Below are 16890 nucleotides of genomic sequence, written 5' to 3' on the forward strand. Positions count from 1 at the left end.
AGAAAAAAAACAAAACATTGTACTGTGTGCTAAGATGAACAGTATCACTTCTCAGGAATGGAAACTCACCGAGAACGAGAGCGACTACTTGATTTCTGCCTTTCCCTAGATCTAGACCATTTTTTCAGGGGACTTCTGGATTTGCATCTGTCCTTGTGTCTTGAGATTGATCTGTTACCAGATCTACTTCTATATGAACAACAGCAGAAGAAAAATACTTTAATACTGAAACTTCAGAAAAATTAGGTCAGCCAAGATATAGGGGGGAACAACACACAAATCTCATCTCACTACAGAAAAGTATATAATTACATCTCAGTAATATACTGCCTACCAACATTTTTGCAAATATGCATACTTTAAGTTTCACCAGTTGCACATGTTCTCTTTTGAAACAATACACCATTTAAGTAATGCTTGTATTTTATTATGACCTCCATAAATATTCTGGAAAACATCAATTATTATCATACTAGGATAGTTTTCCTTAATAAATTACAGTGCATAAAATCTTCTATAAACAATTTCAAGCAGCACCTAAAAATAGTTAGTTGCATTTTTCTTCTTCTCCAGGTCCAGTCACTTATTGAAGTCTCAGTCACTGAAGAAAGATAGGATTAACTGGCCTCTTTTTGCTTGGTTCTCCAGCCTTACAATTTAAGTGAACAAAAACAAAACAACCAACCAAAAAAAAAAAATCACTACCTGTGGTTCAGCATGTAGTCAAGTTACTTTCTCAGTTGAAAGTATTTGAAAGCATTTGCTACATGATAAATAAGGAATGCAAATAATGTGCAAATACTCCGATAGAAATATGTTTAAAGTCTTCTGATACACATATATAGTATAGTCTCAGATTCGATGAAGAGAACAACTTAAAAATTACTATACTCTTCCCCCCACCCTAAAAAAAAAAATAAAAAAATCCCTATTTTTATAAGATCATATTCCCTAGGAAAATGAATCTTCAAATTCAGCTTTTTATTTCAAGTTTCACAAAACACATCATTGGATACTTTGCCTGAGAGGTTAAGGTACCTTGAAGTTAAACTTACCAAAGACAGAAATGTCATGTATATTACTCAATTAATCCTGAAGAACAGATACAAAAAATACCAGCTCCACCTTTCTTCTGCAGCTCAAGACACAAAGAGTAAAAATATACCAAGAGGATAGGAGAGGTAACCACTTTATACCTACAGCTTTGCTCTACATATTAGTTTAGAAAAACTAATTAGAGGGCAAATTACTTAAAATTTAGTCAAGTAAGCCCTTTAATAAAATTTATATCATAGTGATTAAATGGCTTTAGGGGTTTTATAAAACATTAAAAGAGGAAAAAAAATCTATTCTTACAGATGAAACTACTTCAACAGCTCAGAGGCTATTTTTTCAGCATGTACTCAAAACTGACAGTAACAGTGGTAAATCATTAAAACAAAAAATAACTATCAACAGATGTTTAAAACACAGGTTTTCTGCAAGTGAAAAAATGCAAATTTATCTTGCTAAGACTCAATTTGGTTTGTGTGGATACAAAATACCACAGATTACTGGAATGTTACACAAAGATTATTGTTCAGTTGTATCCTGAGTTGCAGAAACAACAGAGAAGCATACAATAAGGAAGCCTGCAAATGATTCTTCTTGCATTAAAAGGGTATCCAATGGTTTAATGTTATTAGATAGCAAGATACTGCAGTACATGTGTCCTGGTTTCAGCTAGGAGAGAGTTAATTTTCCTCCCAGTAGCTGGTAGAGTGCTATGTTTTGGATTTAGGATGAGACTAATGTTGATAACACACTGATGTTTTACTTGTTGCAGAGCAGTGCTTACACTAAGCCAAGGACTTTTCAGCTTCTTGCTCTGTCCTGCCAGCAGGCAGGCTGGGAGTGCAGCAGGAGCTGGGAGGGGACAGACCCAGGACAGCTGACCCAAACTGGCCAAAGGGGTATTCCATACCATCTGACGTCATGCTAAACAATATATGGGTGTGGCTAGCCGGGGTGGGGGGCCGGCTGCTCGGGGTTGGGCTGGGCATTGGTCAGCAGGTGGTGAGCAATTGCATTGTGCATCACTTGTTTTGTACATATTATTATTATTTTATTTTCTGTACTAATAAACTGTCTCTATCTCAACCCACAGGCTTCAGTTTTTCTCGTTTCTCTCCCCCATCCCAGAGAGGGAGGGGGGAGGGTGAGCGAACGGCTGTGTGGTGTTTAGCTGCCAGCCGGGTTAAAGCACAACAACATGTTATTAAAAAAACAAAGCCTGCACTTAGATCACATTTCTTTGGTTGTATAACTTATGTGGTATGCCCCTCTGACCAGCTTTTCTGTATGTAAAAGAATTCTAGTTGCCCTGTTAAAAGACAATGCATGAAAGGATGCAACAGAGCTGTTGGTGCAACACTGACACCTTTTTAAAGTTTAAGCTATCAGATGCATTGAGTTTCTCCCCGTGTGTTTTAACTGAAAGCAATCCTGAAAACATTTAGCATTTAGAGGGAAAGAGTATCTGTTCAGATATAAAGACCACAGTTACTCTGATGTGGTTAGTAAAAGTTACTTATCTTGCCTACAGTGATACTTGTTTCATAACTCAATAAGAAATCTCAGTAACCACCATCACTCAAGAAAAACAGTATGATCTTAGTCCAAAATAAAAGACATACCTACCTGTGTTTTGAATGTGATCTTTTCCTTCTAGATCGGGATTTTGAGCTAGACCTGGATTCTGAACGAGAATTGGAACGAGATCGACCGCCTTTTCTTTCACTGCTCTTTCCAGACTCTGAGAGGAAAAAACCACTTTGCAGTGTAAGCTCAGAACATTTAAAGATCCCAGTTAACAGTCTGGCATAAGTGGAATGTACCACATATAGTGCAAGGGGCCTACTCTTTGCACATCTTCCTTCTTTGCAAATATCCTTCAGAAACATCCAAGAAAGTCATTGCATATACTCGTTGAGTGCAGCCATCCTGCAGCAGTACACATAAACCAGATAATTATAAAAAGCTAGCTCTATTAGGAAGGGAATTTAAGTTGCTGCCACAATGTACAAGATTACAACAACATATTCTCCTCCTAGTGTATTATTTAATACAGCTACTATATTTTATTTTTTAAATAACCTGAGAAGAATAAATTTAGAGGGAACAATTATTGTTTACATTTTATGCTCATTTTCAAAATTAGGGCTTTCTATACTTTTTTGATATTTTAACCATTGTAAAAATATTGAAGTTTTATTCCTCAAAAATTATTTGGAGGAAGAAGGGATGGAGAAAAGGGGGGTGAAAAGTTTGATCCAAAGGCCAGGAAGTCAATGGAAAGCTTACCAGTGACCTCAGAAGACTTTGGTTCAGACTCTAAAAGATTGTTATTCTGCTGCTTAACATTAAGGAAACGTCAGAGCTATTTCCCCCCCCCCCCCCCCCACAAGGGGGGGGGCGCCCCCAAATAAAATCAAGCCCACCAACACCCATCTACTACCTAACCTACATAAGTTAAAGTCTGGGTTTGTTAATAAGAATGACAAAATCCCACTGATCAAAAGAAAAAGGAAGATTTCAATTGAAATCTTAACGAGTTGAGAATTTTTATGCTATGGTTTTCCAAGCAGTTTAAGTCAGCATAAATCAGCACTGAAATGTCCATCTAACCTCTCAACCCATCTACACCTTCCTTTATTTGGCCTTGTGTTTCAGTGTTAACAGGGATCAAGAAACCATTCTGGATGGAAAAAAGTCCGTTAAGTTTTATCCCAGATTCATTCTCTGATCCCATTTGCTATGAGGCTGCACATAGTCTTGAGCTAGTATAAGAACATAGCACAGGGACAAACTTAACCCACTGAAAGTAAAGAAATCATAATATTGCTGCTTTCAGCAGCATGCTAGCTTCCCTCTGATCATGAAACTATGGCATTAATGTGTGCTAGAGAATAAAACAAATCAATTTCTTGTAAAAGTCTGTAAGTGCTTTAAACTGAAAAGATGCCAACATCAAGTATTATTTAGTTTAGCACCAACTACATATTTTTGAAAACATTCAGCGCGCATACATCTGAAAATAAGATATGAGAAAATAAAAAGTCAACTTCATTCTACTGCTTTCTTGCATTAATACAATTTTTATTATTTTTGTTATTTTCATTATTATTATAATTTGCTTCAATAATATAATTATGAAATAATATAATGACCATGTATTATTTTCATTGGCATGTAGCAAACCTAATATACCTACCTGGCTCAATAGCAGCAGATATGAAAGACTGGGCTTCCCTTACTCTCTTCATCACTTCTTCCAGTTCTTTGGCAGCAGCTTGTGGCGTCATTTCAGGAGGCTTCACTATTGCATTGTTGGAGTGATTTATTCTAAATTAGGGAAAAAAGCCTTTAACACACAAACGCTTTAAAAGGAAAAATGAAAAATAAGAAAGGAAAACACCTTAACTCCCACATATAACTGAAAACTCTGAAGTTCAAGCAAAACTACAGATTTTTCCTAACACTCATTTATGCCATGTCTAAATGTCTGTCATCTAAAATGTCTGGCTTTTACTGCTTTCAAATCTTACAGCTTTTAAATAAGTGAGGCACAACACTTTTGTATTACTATTGTATTATTCTATACAAATACAGATTAAAGTCTAGAAATCTATTTCTCTATTTTAGATAAAATCTCTAAGACCTACTGATTGCATAGACAACATATATAAAGTTTAATTAGTACCAAGGACATTACAGATTCTCTCACTGTTATAGCTTTCACTACCTTAAGATTAAATGTAAATATATTTTACTCTATGCCATCCAAATTCTTCTTAGAGAAAGTTATGCCCAACCTTGAAATCGGAGTTTATAGAAGTGTTCCAGTTTGCTAACAGGTCTTTATATTGAGTAAATATTAATCACAGCAGTTTCTTGCAGATCAAAATCATAAACATATAAGGATACTAAGAAACCTCTCATTCAATATTCACATTGGTAATTAATTTCTTACTTCAGTGGCCTGTCTCCAAACATAACTCCATTAAAGGCAAGAGCTCGTGGTACAGAATTTTGGTCTGCAAATTCCACAAAAGCAAACCGTGTTGGTTGTGTCTCATCACCTGCCATTCGCACAAATTTGACTTCTCCAACTTGTTTAAAGAATTCAAGCAGTTGATCTGCTGTTGTAGTCTAGAAAGAGACAAAGAGCTCAGCTGAAGTAAAACATATAATGAAAACCACTTATCCAACATAACAGATAATCTAAGAGCTATATAGGTTTTGGAAAGACATCACACCATTATTACATAGGCAGCATGAATTTGGTAATGTTACACTTCAGGAAATACAGATAGTATTTTTTTCTTCCATTAACCTAAAGAATATGCTATAATTTAAGACAGTATAACCACAAGCCCTCAAGTAAAACCCTGAAGATCTATGCTTAGGTTATAAATACACTTGCACAGGATATTGCACTTTTCAGGCAACTAATTTGAGATAATTGAAATAATTCTTTATACACTTACATCCAAGCTATTTCTGCTACTGGTTGTGATTTTTGATCAATATAAACAACAACAAACAAAAACCCCAAAACCAGAACAACTTTAAGTCAACTTTTAATCTGTTTCTCCAATAACTTCCAACTAGTTTTATTTTTTTGTGATTGATAATACTCTAGTACATACTTCAGCAGTCAAATAAACACCAAAATCAAATACTTAAATTGCCACCAGTCAAAAGCAATTATTTTTTCAATTAATTAAATAAAAAAATCGCTGGAAAAAAAAAAATATATATATATATATATATCTGACAGTCCTAGCTTTCCTGTCAGAAATTCACAGAATGACTGAGATTGGAAGGGACCTCTGAAGATCATCTAGTCCAATCCTCCGGCCAAGCAAAATCACCTACAGCACATTGCATAGGATGGTATCCAGGAGGGTTTTGAATATCTCCAAAGAAGGAGACTCCACAACCTCTCTGGGTAACCAGAGTCTAAATCTATCCTCTTTTAGTTTAAGACCATTACCCCTTGTCCTATTCATTATCTATCCGAGAAAAGAGTCCTTCTTGATCCTTTTTATAAGAACCCTTTAAGTATTGAAAGGCTGCAATGAGGTCTCCCTGGAGCCTTCTGTTCTCCAGGCTGAACAACCCCAGCTCTCTCAGCCTTTCTTCATAGGCGAGATGCTCCAGTCCTCTGATCATCTTTGTAGCCCTTCTCTGGGCTTGCTCTAACAGATGTACATCTCTCATGTGCTGGGGGCCCAAGACCTGGATGCAGTATTCCAGGTGGGGCCTCATGACAGCAGAGTAGGGGGGCACAATCACCTCCCTTGACCTGCTGGTCACACCTCTTTTGATGCAGCCCAGGATGCAGTTGGTCTTCTGGGCTGCAAGCACACACTGCTGGCTCACGTTGAGCCTTTTGTCCACCAGAACCCCCCAAGTCTCTCTTTGCAGGGCTGCTCTCAATGAGTTCTTCTCCCAGTCTGTGCCCATGCCTGGGATTGCCGTGACCCAGATGCAGTACCTTGCACTTGGCCACTCTTGGATATAGAATCATATCATAGAATTGTTAAGGTTGGAAAAGACCTTCACGATCATCCGCTCCAACCATCACCCTACTACCAATGTCACCCATTAAACCATGTCCATAAGTACCATGCACCAACCTCTCCTTAAACATCCCTGTGTGGGTATTTAAGGTGACTCCACCACCTCCCTGGGCAACACCTTCCAATGCCTGACTACTCTTTCTGAGAAGAAAGGTCTCCTAATTTAAAAACTAAAGCTCCCCTGGCTCAACTTGAGGCCATTCCCTCTAGTCCTATCACTAGTTACCTGTGAGAAGAGGCCAACTCCAAGTTCCCCACAACTTCCTTTCAGGTAGTTGTAGAGAGCAATAAGGTCTCCCCTGAGCCTCCTCTTCTCCAGACTAAACAATCCCAGTTCCCTCAGCAGCTCCTCATAGGACTTGTGTTCTGGTCCCCTCATCAGCTTCGTAGCCCTTCTCTGGACAAGTTCCAGGGCCTAGAGATCCTTCTTGTAGTGAGGGGCCCAAAAGTGAACACAGTACTGGAGGTGCGGTCTCAACAGAGCAAAGTACAGGGGGACAATCACCTCCCTGGTCCTGCTGGCTACACTGTTCCTGATCCTAGCCAGGATGCCATTGGCCTTCTTGGCCACCTGGGCACACTGCTGGCTCATGTTCAGGTGAGCAATCAGCCCCCCCAGATCCTTTTCCTCTGCACAGCTTTCCAGCCACACTGCCCCAAGCCTGTAGCTTTGCATGGGGTTGTTGTGGCCAAAGTGCAGGACCCAGCACTTAGCCATATTGATCCTCATCCCATTGGCCTCTGCCCATTGACCCATCCTGTCCAGGTCCCTCTGCAGAGCCTTCCTACCCTCCAGCAGATCAACACTTCTCCCCCAACTTGATATCATCTGCAAACTTCCTGAGGGTGCACTCAGTTCCCTCATCCAAGTCATCAGTAAACATATTAAAGAGGATGGGCCCAAACATTGACCTTGGGGGAACACCACTGGTGACTGGTCGCCAGCTGGATTTAATTCCATTCACCACTACTCTCTGGGTCCAGACAGTTTTTAACCCAGCAAAGAGTGTACCTGTCCAAGCCATGGACTGCCAGCTTTTCAAGGAGAATGCTATGGAAGACCGTGTCAAAGGCTTTGCTGAATTCTAGGTAGACTACATCAACAGCCTTTCCCTCATCCACCAGGTGGGTCACCCGGTCATAGAAGGAGATGAGATTGGTCAGGCAGGACTTGCCTTTCATGAATCCATGCTGGCTGGGCCTGATCCCCTGGTTGTCCTGCATATGTTGCTTGATTGCATTCAAGATGACCTGTTCCATCACCTTTCCTGGCACCAAGGTCAGGCTGACAGGCCTGTAGTTCACCGGGTCCTCCTTATGACCTTCCTTATAGATGGGTGACACATTAGCAAGTTTCCAGTCACATGGGACCTCTCCGGATGACCATGACCACTGATGGATGATGGAGCAATCACATCCGCCAACTCCCTCAGCACCCTTGGTTGGATCCCATCTGGCCCCATGGACTTGTGACAGTCCAGGTGGAGCAGTAGGTCTCTAACTGTTTCCACCTGAACTATGGGGGCTTTCTTCTGCACCCTATCCCAGACGAATTACAGGTCAAGAGGCTGAGTACCCTGAGGATAAGTGGTCTGGCTAGTAAAGACAGACATAAAGAAGGCATTGAGAATCTTTCTTTTCCTTATCCTCAGTAATCATGTATCCCCCTGCATCCAGTAAAGGACAGAGATTCTCCTTGGCCCTCCTCTTGCCGTTAATATATTTGTAAAAACATTTTTTGTTACCCTTAACCATAGTGGCCAGGTTAAGCTCGTGCTGGGCTTTGGCCTTCCTGATTTTTTCCTCTGCATATGCTGGCAACTTCCTTGTACTCTCTCCAAGTTGTCTGCCCCTTCTTCCATCAGACATAAACTCTCTTTTTATGCTGGAGACTCAGCCAAAGTTCCCTGTCCAGCAACGCTCATCTTCTTCCCCACTGACTCATCTTACGGCACAAGGGGACAGCCTGCTCCTGCACCTTTAAGACTTCCTTCTGGAGGAGCATCCAGCCTTCCTGCACCCCTCTGCCCTTCAGGACTGACTCCCAAGGGACCCTCCCTACCAGTGTCCCGAACAGTTCAAAGTCTGCCCTCTGGAAGTCCAAGGTAGTGGTTTTACTGACGGCCCTCCTGACTTCACTAACAGAGAACTCTACCATTTCGTGGTCACTGTGCCCATGACAGCTCCCTACCACCACATCTCCCACCAGCCCTTCTCTGTTCATGAACAGCAGTTCTAGTAGGTCACCCCCCCCAATAGGCTCACTAACCAGCTGAGGCAGGAAGCTGTCTTCCATGCACTCCAGGAACCTTTTAGATTGCTTCCTCAGGGCTGCATGTTATTTCCAGTATATGTCTGAGAAGTTGAAGTCCCCCATGAGAACAAGCACTGGCGATTGAGCGAATTCCGCCAGCTGCTTACAGAACACCTCATCTGTCTCTTCATCCTGGCTTGGTGGTCTATAACAGACCCCCACCAGGATGTCCACCTTGTTGGCCTTCACCCTGATCCTTATCCACAGGGACTCTACCTTATCATTGCTAACCCCAAGCTCAACAGAATCGAAACACTCTCTAATATAGAGAGCCACACCACCTCCCCTCCTTCGTTGCCTGTCCCTTCTGAAGAGCTTGCAGCCATCCATTGCAGCACTCCAGTCATGGGAGTGGCCCCACCACGTTTCAGTGATGGCAACTAGGACATAGTTTGCTTGCCTCACAGTGGCTTCCAGCTCCTGTTTGTTGCCCATGCTGTGTGCATTGGTGCAGATGCACTTCAGTTGCAACACTGCCCTCACCCCCAACCCTGGGACTTCTCCCCCAGGTTCATCTCTATTGAGCCTCATATCCTCCCCATCTCCCTTCATACCTAGTTTAAAGCCCTCTCAATGAGCCCTGCCAGCTCCTGGGCTAGAATCCTTTTCCCCCTTTGAGACAGGTGGGACCCATTGCCAGCCATCAGGCCAGGTGCCAAGTAAACCTCCCCATGACAAAAAAAAAGCAAAACCAAAGCAAAACAACAAAAATCCTGTGACAGCACCAGCCTCTCAGCCATGTACTGATCATCTGGGCCTTCCAGGTCTACTCAGTGTCCTTCACTGCCACTGAAGGGATAGAGGGAAACACCACCTGTGCTCCCAGTCCATCCACTAACCACCCCAGTCCCCTAAATCACAGAATCACAGAAGAGTCTAGGTTGGAAGAGACCTCCAAGATCACCGAGTCCAACCTCTGACCTAACGCTAACAAGTCCTCCACTAAACCATATCCCTAAGCTCTACATCTAAACGTCTTTTAAAGACCTCCAGGGATGGTGACTCAACCACTTCCCTGGGCAGCCCATTCCAGTGACTAACAACCTGTTCAGTAAAGAAGTTCTTCCTAATATCGAACCTAAACCTCCCCTGGCACAACTTTAACCCATTCCCCCTCGTCCTGTCACCAGGCACGTGGGAGAATAGACCAACCCCCACCTCGCTACAGCCTCCTTTCAGGTACCTGTAGAGTGCAATAAGGTCGCCCCTGAGCTTCCTCTTCTCCAGGCTAAACAGTCCCAGCTCCCTCAGCCGCTCCTCGTAAGACTTGTTCTCCAGACCCTTCACCAGCTTCATTGCCCTTCTCTGGACTCGCTCGAGCGCCTCCATGTCCTTCTTGTAGCGAGGGGCCCAAAAGTGAACACAGGACTCGAGGTGCGGCCTCACCAGAGCCGAGTACAGGGGGACAATCACTTCCCTCGACCTGCTGGCCACGCTGTTTCTTATGCAAGCCAGGATGCTGCTTGCCTTCTTGGCCGCCTGAGCACACTGCTGGCTCATATTCAGCCGACTATCAACCAATACTCCCAGGTCCTTTTCTGCCAGGCAGCTTTCCAACCACACATCTCCCAGCCTGTAGCGTCGCTTGGGGTTGTTCTGCCCCAGGTGCAGGACCCGGCACTTGGCCTTGTTGAACTTCATACCGCTGGCCTTAGCCCATCGGTCCAGCCTATCCAGATCCTCCTGCAGAGCCTTCCTACCCTCGAGCAGATCGACACGCGCACCTAACTTAGTATCGTCTGCAAACTTGCTGAGGGTGCACTCGATCCCCTCATCCAGATCATCGATGAAGATGTTAAAGAGGACTGGTCCCAGTACCGAGCCCTGGGGGACTCCACTAGTGACCGGCCTCCAACTGGATTTGACTCCATTCACCACAACTCTCTGGGCCCGGCCATCCATCCAGCTCTTAACCCAACGAAGTGTACGCCAGTCCAAGCCATGAGCAGCCAGTTTCCTGAGGAGAATGCTGTGGGGGACGGTGTCAAATGCCTTACTCAAGTCAAGGTAGACCATGTCCACAGCCTTTCCCTCATCCACTAAGCGTGTCACCTTGTCATAGAAGGAGATCAGGTTCGTCAAGCAGGACCTGCCCTTCGTAAACCCATGCTGACTAGGCCTGATCGCCTGCTTGCCCTGCAACTGCCGCATGATGACACCCAAGATAATCTGCTCCATGAGCTTCCCTGGCACTGATGTTATACTAACAGGCCTATAGTTCCCCGGGTCTACCCTCCGGCCCTTCTTGTAGATGGGCGTCACGTTTGCTAGCCACCAGTCAAGTGGGACCTCCCCCGATAGCCAGGACTGCCGATAAATGATGGAAAGCGGCTTGGCCAGCTCCTCCGCCAGTTCTCTCAGTACCCTCGGGTGGATCCCATCCGGCCCCATCGACTTGCATACATCCAAGTGCTGTAGCAGGTCGCCAACCATTTCCTCGTGGATTGTGGGGGTGACACTTTTTTCCCCATCCCCTTCCTCGAGCTCAGGGTACTGGGCGTCCAGAGAACAACTGGTTTTGCTGTTAAAGACTGAGGCAAAGAAGGCGTTAAGCACCTCAGCTTTTTCCCCATCTCTGATTACTAAGTTTCCCCCCATATCCAGTAAACGGTGGAGATTCTCCTTAGTCCTCCTTTTTGTGTTGATGTATTTATAAAAACAGTTTTTGTTGTCCTTAACAGCAGTGGCCAGATTGAGCTCCAGATGAGCTTTGTCTTTCTGATTTTGTCCCTGCACCGCCTCGCAGCATCCTTGTAGTCCCCCTGAGTGGCCCGCCCTCTTTTCCAAAGATTATAAACCCTCTTTTTTCTCCTAAGCTCGAGCCACAGCTCTCTGCTCAGCCAGGCCGGTCTTCTTCCACGCTGACTCGTCTTTGGGCACGTGGGGACAGACCGCTCCTGAGCCATTAAGATTTCTTTCTTGAAGAGCGTCCAGCCCTCCTGGGCTCCTCTGTCTTTCAGTAACGTCTCCCAAGGGACTCTGCCAACCAGTGTCTTGAACAGCTCAAAGTCAGCCCTCCGGAAGTCCAAGACAGCGGTTTTACTGGTCTCCCTCCTGACTTCACCAAGAATAGAGAACTCTACTATTTCACAGTCACTGTGCCCAAGACAGCCCCTGACCAGCACGTCTCCCACCAGTCCTTCTCTGTTAGTGAACAGAAGGTCTAGCGGGGCACCTCCCCTGGTAGGCTCGCCAACCAGCTGCGTCAGGAAGTTATCTTCCACGCTCTCCAGAAACCTCCTGAACTGCTTTCTCTGGGCTGTGTTGTGCTTCCAGGATATGTCTGGGAAGTTAAAGTCCCCCACAAGAACAAGCGCTGACGATTTCGCAACTTCTGCCAGCTGCCTGTAGAACTCCTCATCTGTCCCCTCATCCTGGTTTGGCTGTCTATAACAGACCCCCACCAGGATGCTTCCCTTGTTGGCCTTTCTGCTGATCCTAACCCATAGCGACTCCACCTTGTCATTCCCAGCTTCAAGTTCGACGACGTCAAAACACTCTCTAATATAGAGAGCCACTCCACCACCCCTTCCGTGCTGCCTGTCCCTTCTGAAGAGCCTATAGCCAGACATTGCAGCACTCCAGTCATGAGAGTGGTCCCACCACGTTTCCGTGATGGCAACCAAGTCATAGCCTGCATGCTGCGCAATGGCTTCCAGCTCCTCCTGCTTGTTGCCCATGCTGCGTGCATTAGCGTAGATGCACTTCAGCTGGGCCTTGGCCTTCTCCCCCAGCCTTGCCACTGTTCCCCCTGGCACACCTCCAACAGGCTTTGTTTCATCCCCGCCCCCCTTCTTACCTAGTTTAAAGCCCTCTCAATGAGCCCTGCCAGCTCCTGGGCCAGGATCCGTTTTCCCCATGGGGACAGTTGGGACCCATCTGCGGCCATCAGGCCAGGTGCCAAGTAGAGCGCCCCGTGGTCAAAGAATCCAAACCTTCTGTGTTGGCACCAGCCTCTGAGCCACGTGTTTATCAGGTGGGCTTTTCGTGTCCTCTCTGAACCAATCCCTGCCACTGTAGGAATGGATGAAAACACCAACTGTACTCCCGCTCCGTCCACTAACCATCCCAGCCCCCTGAAGTCCCATCTGATAGCCTTCAGGCTTCTTTCATCAATGGTATCACTGCCAGCCTGGACTATCAGCAGCGGGTAGTAATCAGAGGGGCGAACCAGGTTGGGAAGCTTTCTGGCAACATCCCTGACCCCAGCCCCAGGGAGGCAGCAGACTTCCCTACGGGTGGGGTCAGGCTGACAGATAGGGCCCTCCGTTCCTCTGAGAAGAGCGTCACCCACCACGATCACCCTTCTCTCCTTCTTGGTGGGAGAAGTCTTGAGGCGTGGAGCAGACTTCCTCGCCCTGGGCTTCCTGGTTAACTTTTCTGTCACACCCTCATCCACCGCTCTCTCGAGCTCCAGCGCCTCAAACCTGTTGCATAAGGGCACCTGGGAAGGTGGGGCAGGCAGTGGGGGGAGTTTCCTGCAACGCCGAGCAGGGACCTGTCTCCACTCCTCCTCAACTCCTAGGTCCCCTCTCTCTGCCTGACAGCGACCGGGCAGGGGGTCCACCCCCATCTGGGGAGTCTCACTCCAGTGCTTCTCCTTCAGGCCTTGCAGGGAGTTGCTCCACCAGTCTATCTCCCGCTTGCACTCCCTGATGGCCCTCAACCTCTCCACCTCCTCCTTGAGCTCTGCCACCAGGCGGACCAGGTCGTCCACCTGCTCGCACCTCACACACACAGTATCTCCGCCTCCCTCGGATGGCGGCAGCAGGCTCTGGCACTCCCTGCACCAAGAGACCTGCACTGCCGCATTTCTGAGCGGGCACTCCGTCTGGGTGGCTACAGACTTTCTAGCGCGAGCTCTCTGCCTAGCAAGGACCATATCGGCCTGGCTAGTGGTCGAAAGCCGTCAGTTGAGGTGTTCTTAGGGGCGGGGGTTCGCCCGGCCCTCCCTGCTCGCCCTGCCTGCGCGAATTGCCTCGCAAACTGCCGCGCCGCGCCGCGCCCCGCCTTTCTGACGCGCCCCGCCCTGTTTGCCCGTCCTGGTCGCCCGCGCTCCCCAGGGGCTGCTTTTGAACGGCAGGGGAGGGGGTGCTGCTGGCTCCGCCTACGCCTCGTCAGCGTCCCTCACGAGGGCTGCCGGGCTGTGTCGGCTCCCTCGACTGCCTCGAGTGGCCTCGATGCCGGGGAAATAGCCCTGCCTGTCCTGATCCCCCGCTCCGCTGCAGAACGCATCTGCCCCGGAGCCGATCGCCTCGGCAAGTGGCAAGTCCCTTTTGATAGCCTTTTGGCTTCTCTCAGCAATTTCTTCACTGCCAGCCTGAATTATCAGTAAGGGGTAATAATCAGAGGGGCAAAAAAGGTCAGTAAGTTTCCTGATAATGTCCCTGACCCAGGCCCCAGGGAGGCAGCAGACTTCCCTACGTGTAGGGTCTGGCTGACACATGGGGCCCTCTGATCCCCTCAGAAGGGAGTCACCTACGACCATTACCCTTCTTTCCTTCTTGGTGGAGGCAGTCTTGAAGCATGAATTTGACTTTCCCCCACATCCTCACCACCCTGTCCCTTGAGCTCGAGGGCCTCAAACCTATTGTGTAAGGGCACCTGGGAAGGTGAGGCGGGTAGGGTAGGGAGGGGGCTCACCTGCAATGCCAAACAGGGACCTGTTTCCATTCCTCTCCATCTCGTAGGTCCCCTCCCATTGCCCAACAGCAACAGGGCAGAGGGTCCATCACTATTTGGGGTGTGTCGCCCTGGTATCTTTCTCTCAGGCATGGCAGGGAGTGACTCCACCAGTCTAACTAGTCTAACTACTCCAACTAGTCCTTCCTCATTAGTTAATACAAGGTCCAGCAGCACACCTCTCCTTGTTAGCGTCTCCATCACCTGTGTCAAAGAGTTGTCATCAATGCACTCACTGCAGAAACCTCCTGAACTGTTTGTGCCTAGCTGTGTGATCTTCTCAGCAGATATGGTGCTTCAAGTCCCTCAGGAGAACCAGGGCTTGTGACCAGGAGGCTACTTGGAGCTGTTTGAAGAAGGCTTAATATACCTCCTCCTTCTGATGAGGTGGCCTGTAGCAAACACCCACAACAGTGAAAGCCATGGAAGCCTGCCCTTTAATCCTTACCCATAGGCTCTCAACTCACTCTTCATCTACCCCTAGGCACAGCTCCACACATTCCAGAATCACAGAATCGTCTAGGTTGGAAGAGACCTCCAAGATCACCGAGTCCAACCTCTGACCTAACGCTAACAAGTCCTCCACTAAACCATATCCCTACGCTCTACATCTAAACACCTTTTAAAGACCTCCAGGGATGGTGACTCAACCACTTCCCTGGGCAGCCTATTCCAGTGACTAAACACCCATTCAGTAAAGGAGTTCTTCCTAATATACAACCTAAACCTCCCCTGGTGCAACTTTAGTCCATTCCCCCTCATCTTGTCACCAGGCACATGGGAGAACAGACCAACCCCCACCTCGCTATAGCCTCCTTTAAGGTACCTGTAGAGTGCATTAAGGTCGCCCCTGAGCTTTATCTTCTCCAGGCTGAACAATCCCAGCTCCCTCAGCCGCTCCTCGTAAGGAGCTCCCCGTTCTCCAGACCCTTCACCAGCTTCGTTGTCCTTCTCTGGACTCGCTTGAGCACCTCAATGTCCTTCTTGTAGTGAGGGGCCCAAAAGTGAACACAGGACTCGAGGTGCAGCCTCACCATAGCCGAGTACTGGAGGGACAATCACTTCACCAGTCCTGCTGGCCACACTGTTTCTGATACAAGCCAGGATGCTGTTGGCCTTCTTGGCCACCTGCGCACACGCTTCTGGCTCATATTCAGCTGGCTATCAACCAATACTCCCAGGTCCTTCTCTGCCAGGCAGCTTTCTAACCACACATCTCCCAGCCTTTAGCGTCGCTTGGGGTTGTTGTGCCCCAGGTGCAGGACCCGGCACTTGGCCTTGTTGAACTTCATACCGTTGGCCTTGGCCCATCGGTGCAGCCTATCCAGATCCTCCTGCAGAGCCTTCCTACCCTCGAGCAGATCGACACGCACACCTAACTTAGTATCGTCTGCAAACTTGCTGAGGGTGCACTCGATCCCCTCATCCAGCTCGTCGATGAAGATGTTAAAGAGAACTGGCCCCAGTACTGAGCCCTGGGGGACTCCACTAGCGACCGGCCTCCAACTGGATTTAACTCCATTCACCAGGACTTTTTGGGCCCGGCTACCCAGACAGTTTCTAACCCAATGAAGCGTACGGCAGTCCAAGCCAAGAGCAGCCAGTTTCTTGAGGAGAATGCTGTGGGGAACGGTGTCAAAAGCCTTACTGAAGTCAACGTAGACCACGTCCACAGCCTTTCCCTCGTCCACCCAGCATGTCACTTTGTCATAGAAGGAGATCAGGTTAGTCAAGCAGGACTTGCCTTTCATAAACCCATGCTGACTGGGCCTGATTGCCTGGTTGCCCTGCAAGTGCCACATGATGACGCTCAAGATAATCTGCTCCATGAGCTTCCCGGGCACTGAGGTCAAACTAACAGGCCCATAGTTCCCTGGGTCTACCCTCCGGCCCTTCTTGTATATGGGCATCATATTTGCTAGCTGCCAGTCAACTGGGACCTCCCCCGATAGCCAGGACTGCTGATAAATGATGGAAAGTGGCTTAGCCAGCTCTTCTGCCAGTTCTCTCAGTACCCTAGGGTGGATCCTGTCCAGCCCCATTGACTTGCGTACATCCAAGTGCTGTAGCAGGTCGCCAACCATTTCCTTGTGGATTGTGAGGGCAACATTCCGCTCCCCATCCCCTTCCACCAGCTCAGAGTACTGGGTATCCAGATAACAACTAGTCTTGCTGGTAAAGACTGAGGCAAAGAAGGCATTAAGCACCTCAGCCTTTTCTTCATCTCTCGTCACTAAGTTTTCCCCCGTATCCAGTAAAGGATGGAGA

The 16890-nt window shown here is 47.2% G+C and overlaps 1 protein-coding gene across 1 annotated transcript in view; it reads right to left on the reverse strand.

Moving 5' to 3' along the window:
* LOC118159682 (splicing regulatory glutamine/lysine-rich protein 1-like) overlaps positions 1-16890 on the reverse strand; it is a 42267-nt gene that overhangs the window by 6753 nt on the left and 18624 nt on the right. The window contains exons 2-7 of the mRNA XM_035314251.1: positions 14993-15014; positions 14584-14826; positions 5012-5190; positions 4253-4383; positions 2680-2794; positions 70-189 (exon numbers count right to left, since the gene is read on the reverse strand). Of these exons, the coding sequence (XP_035170142.1) occupies positions 70-189; positions 2680-2794; positions 4253-4383; positions 5012-5190; positions 14584-14826; positions 14993-15014 (810 nt within the window). The remainder of the gene's footprint in view (positions 1-69; positions 190-2679; positions 2795-4252; positions 4384-5011; positions 5191-14583; positions 14827-14992; positions 15015-16890) is intronic.

The sequence above is a fragment of the Oxyura jamaicensis genome, unplaced genomic scaffold, assembly GCF_011077185.1.
Source record: "Oxyura jamaicensis isolate SHBP4307 breed ruddy duck unplaced genomic scaffold, BPBGC_Ojam_1.0 oxyUn_random_OJ71615, whole genome shotgun sequence".
NCBI classification, from domain to species: Eukaryota; Metazoa; Chordata; class Aves; order Anseriformes; family Anatidae; genus Oxyura; species Oxyura jamaicensis.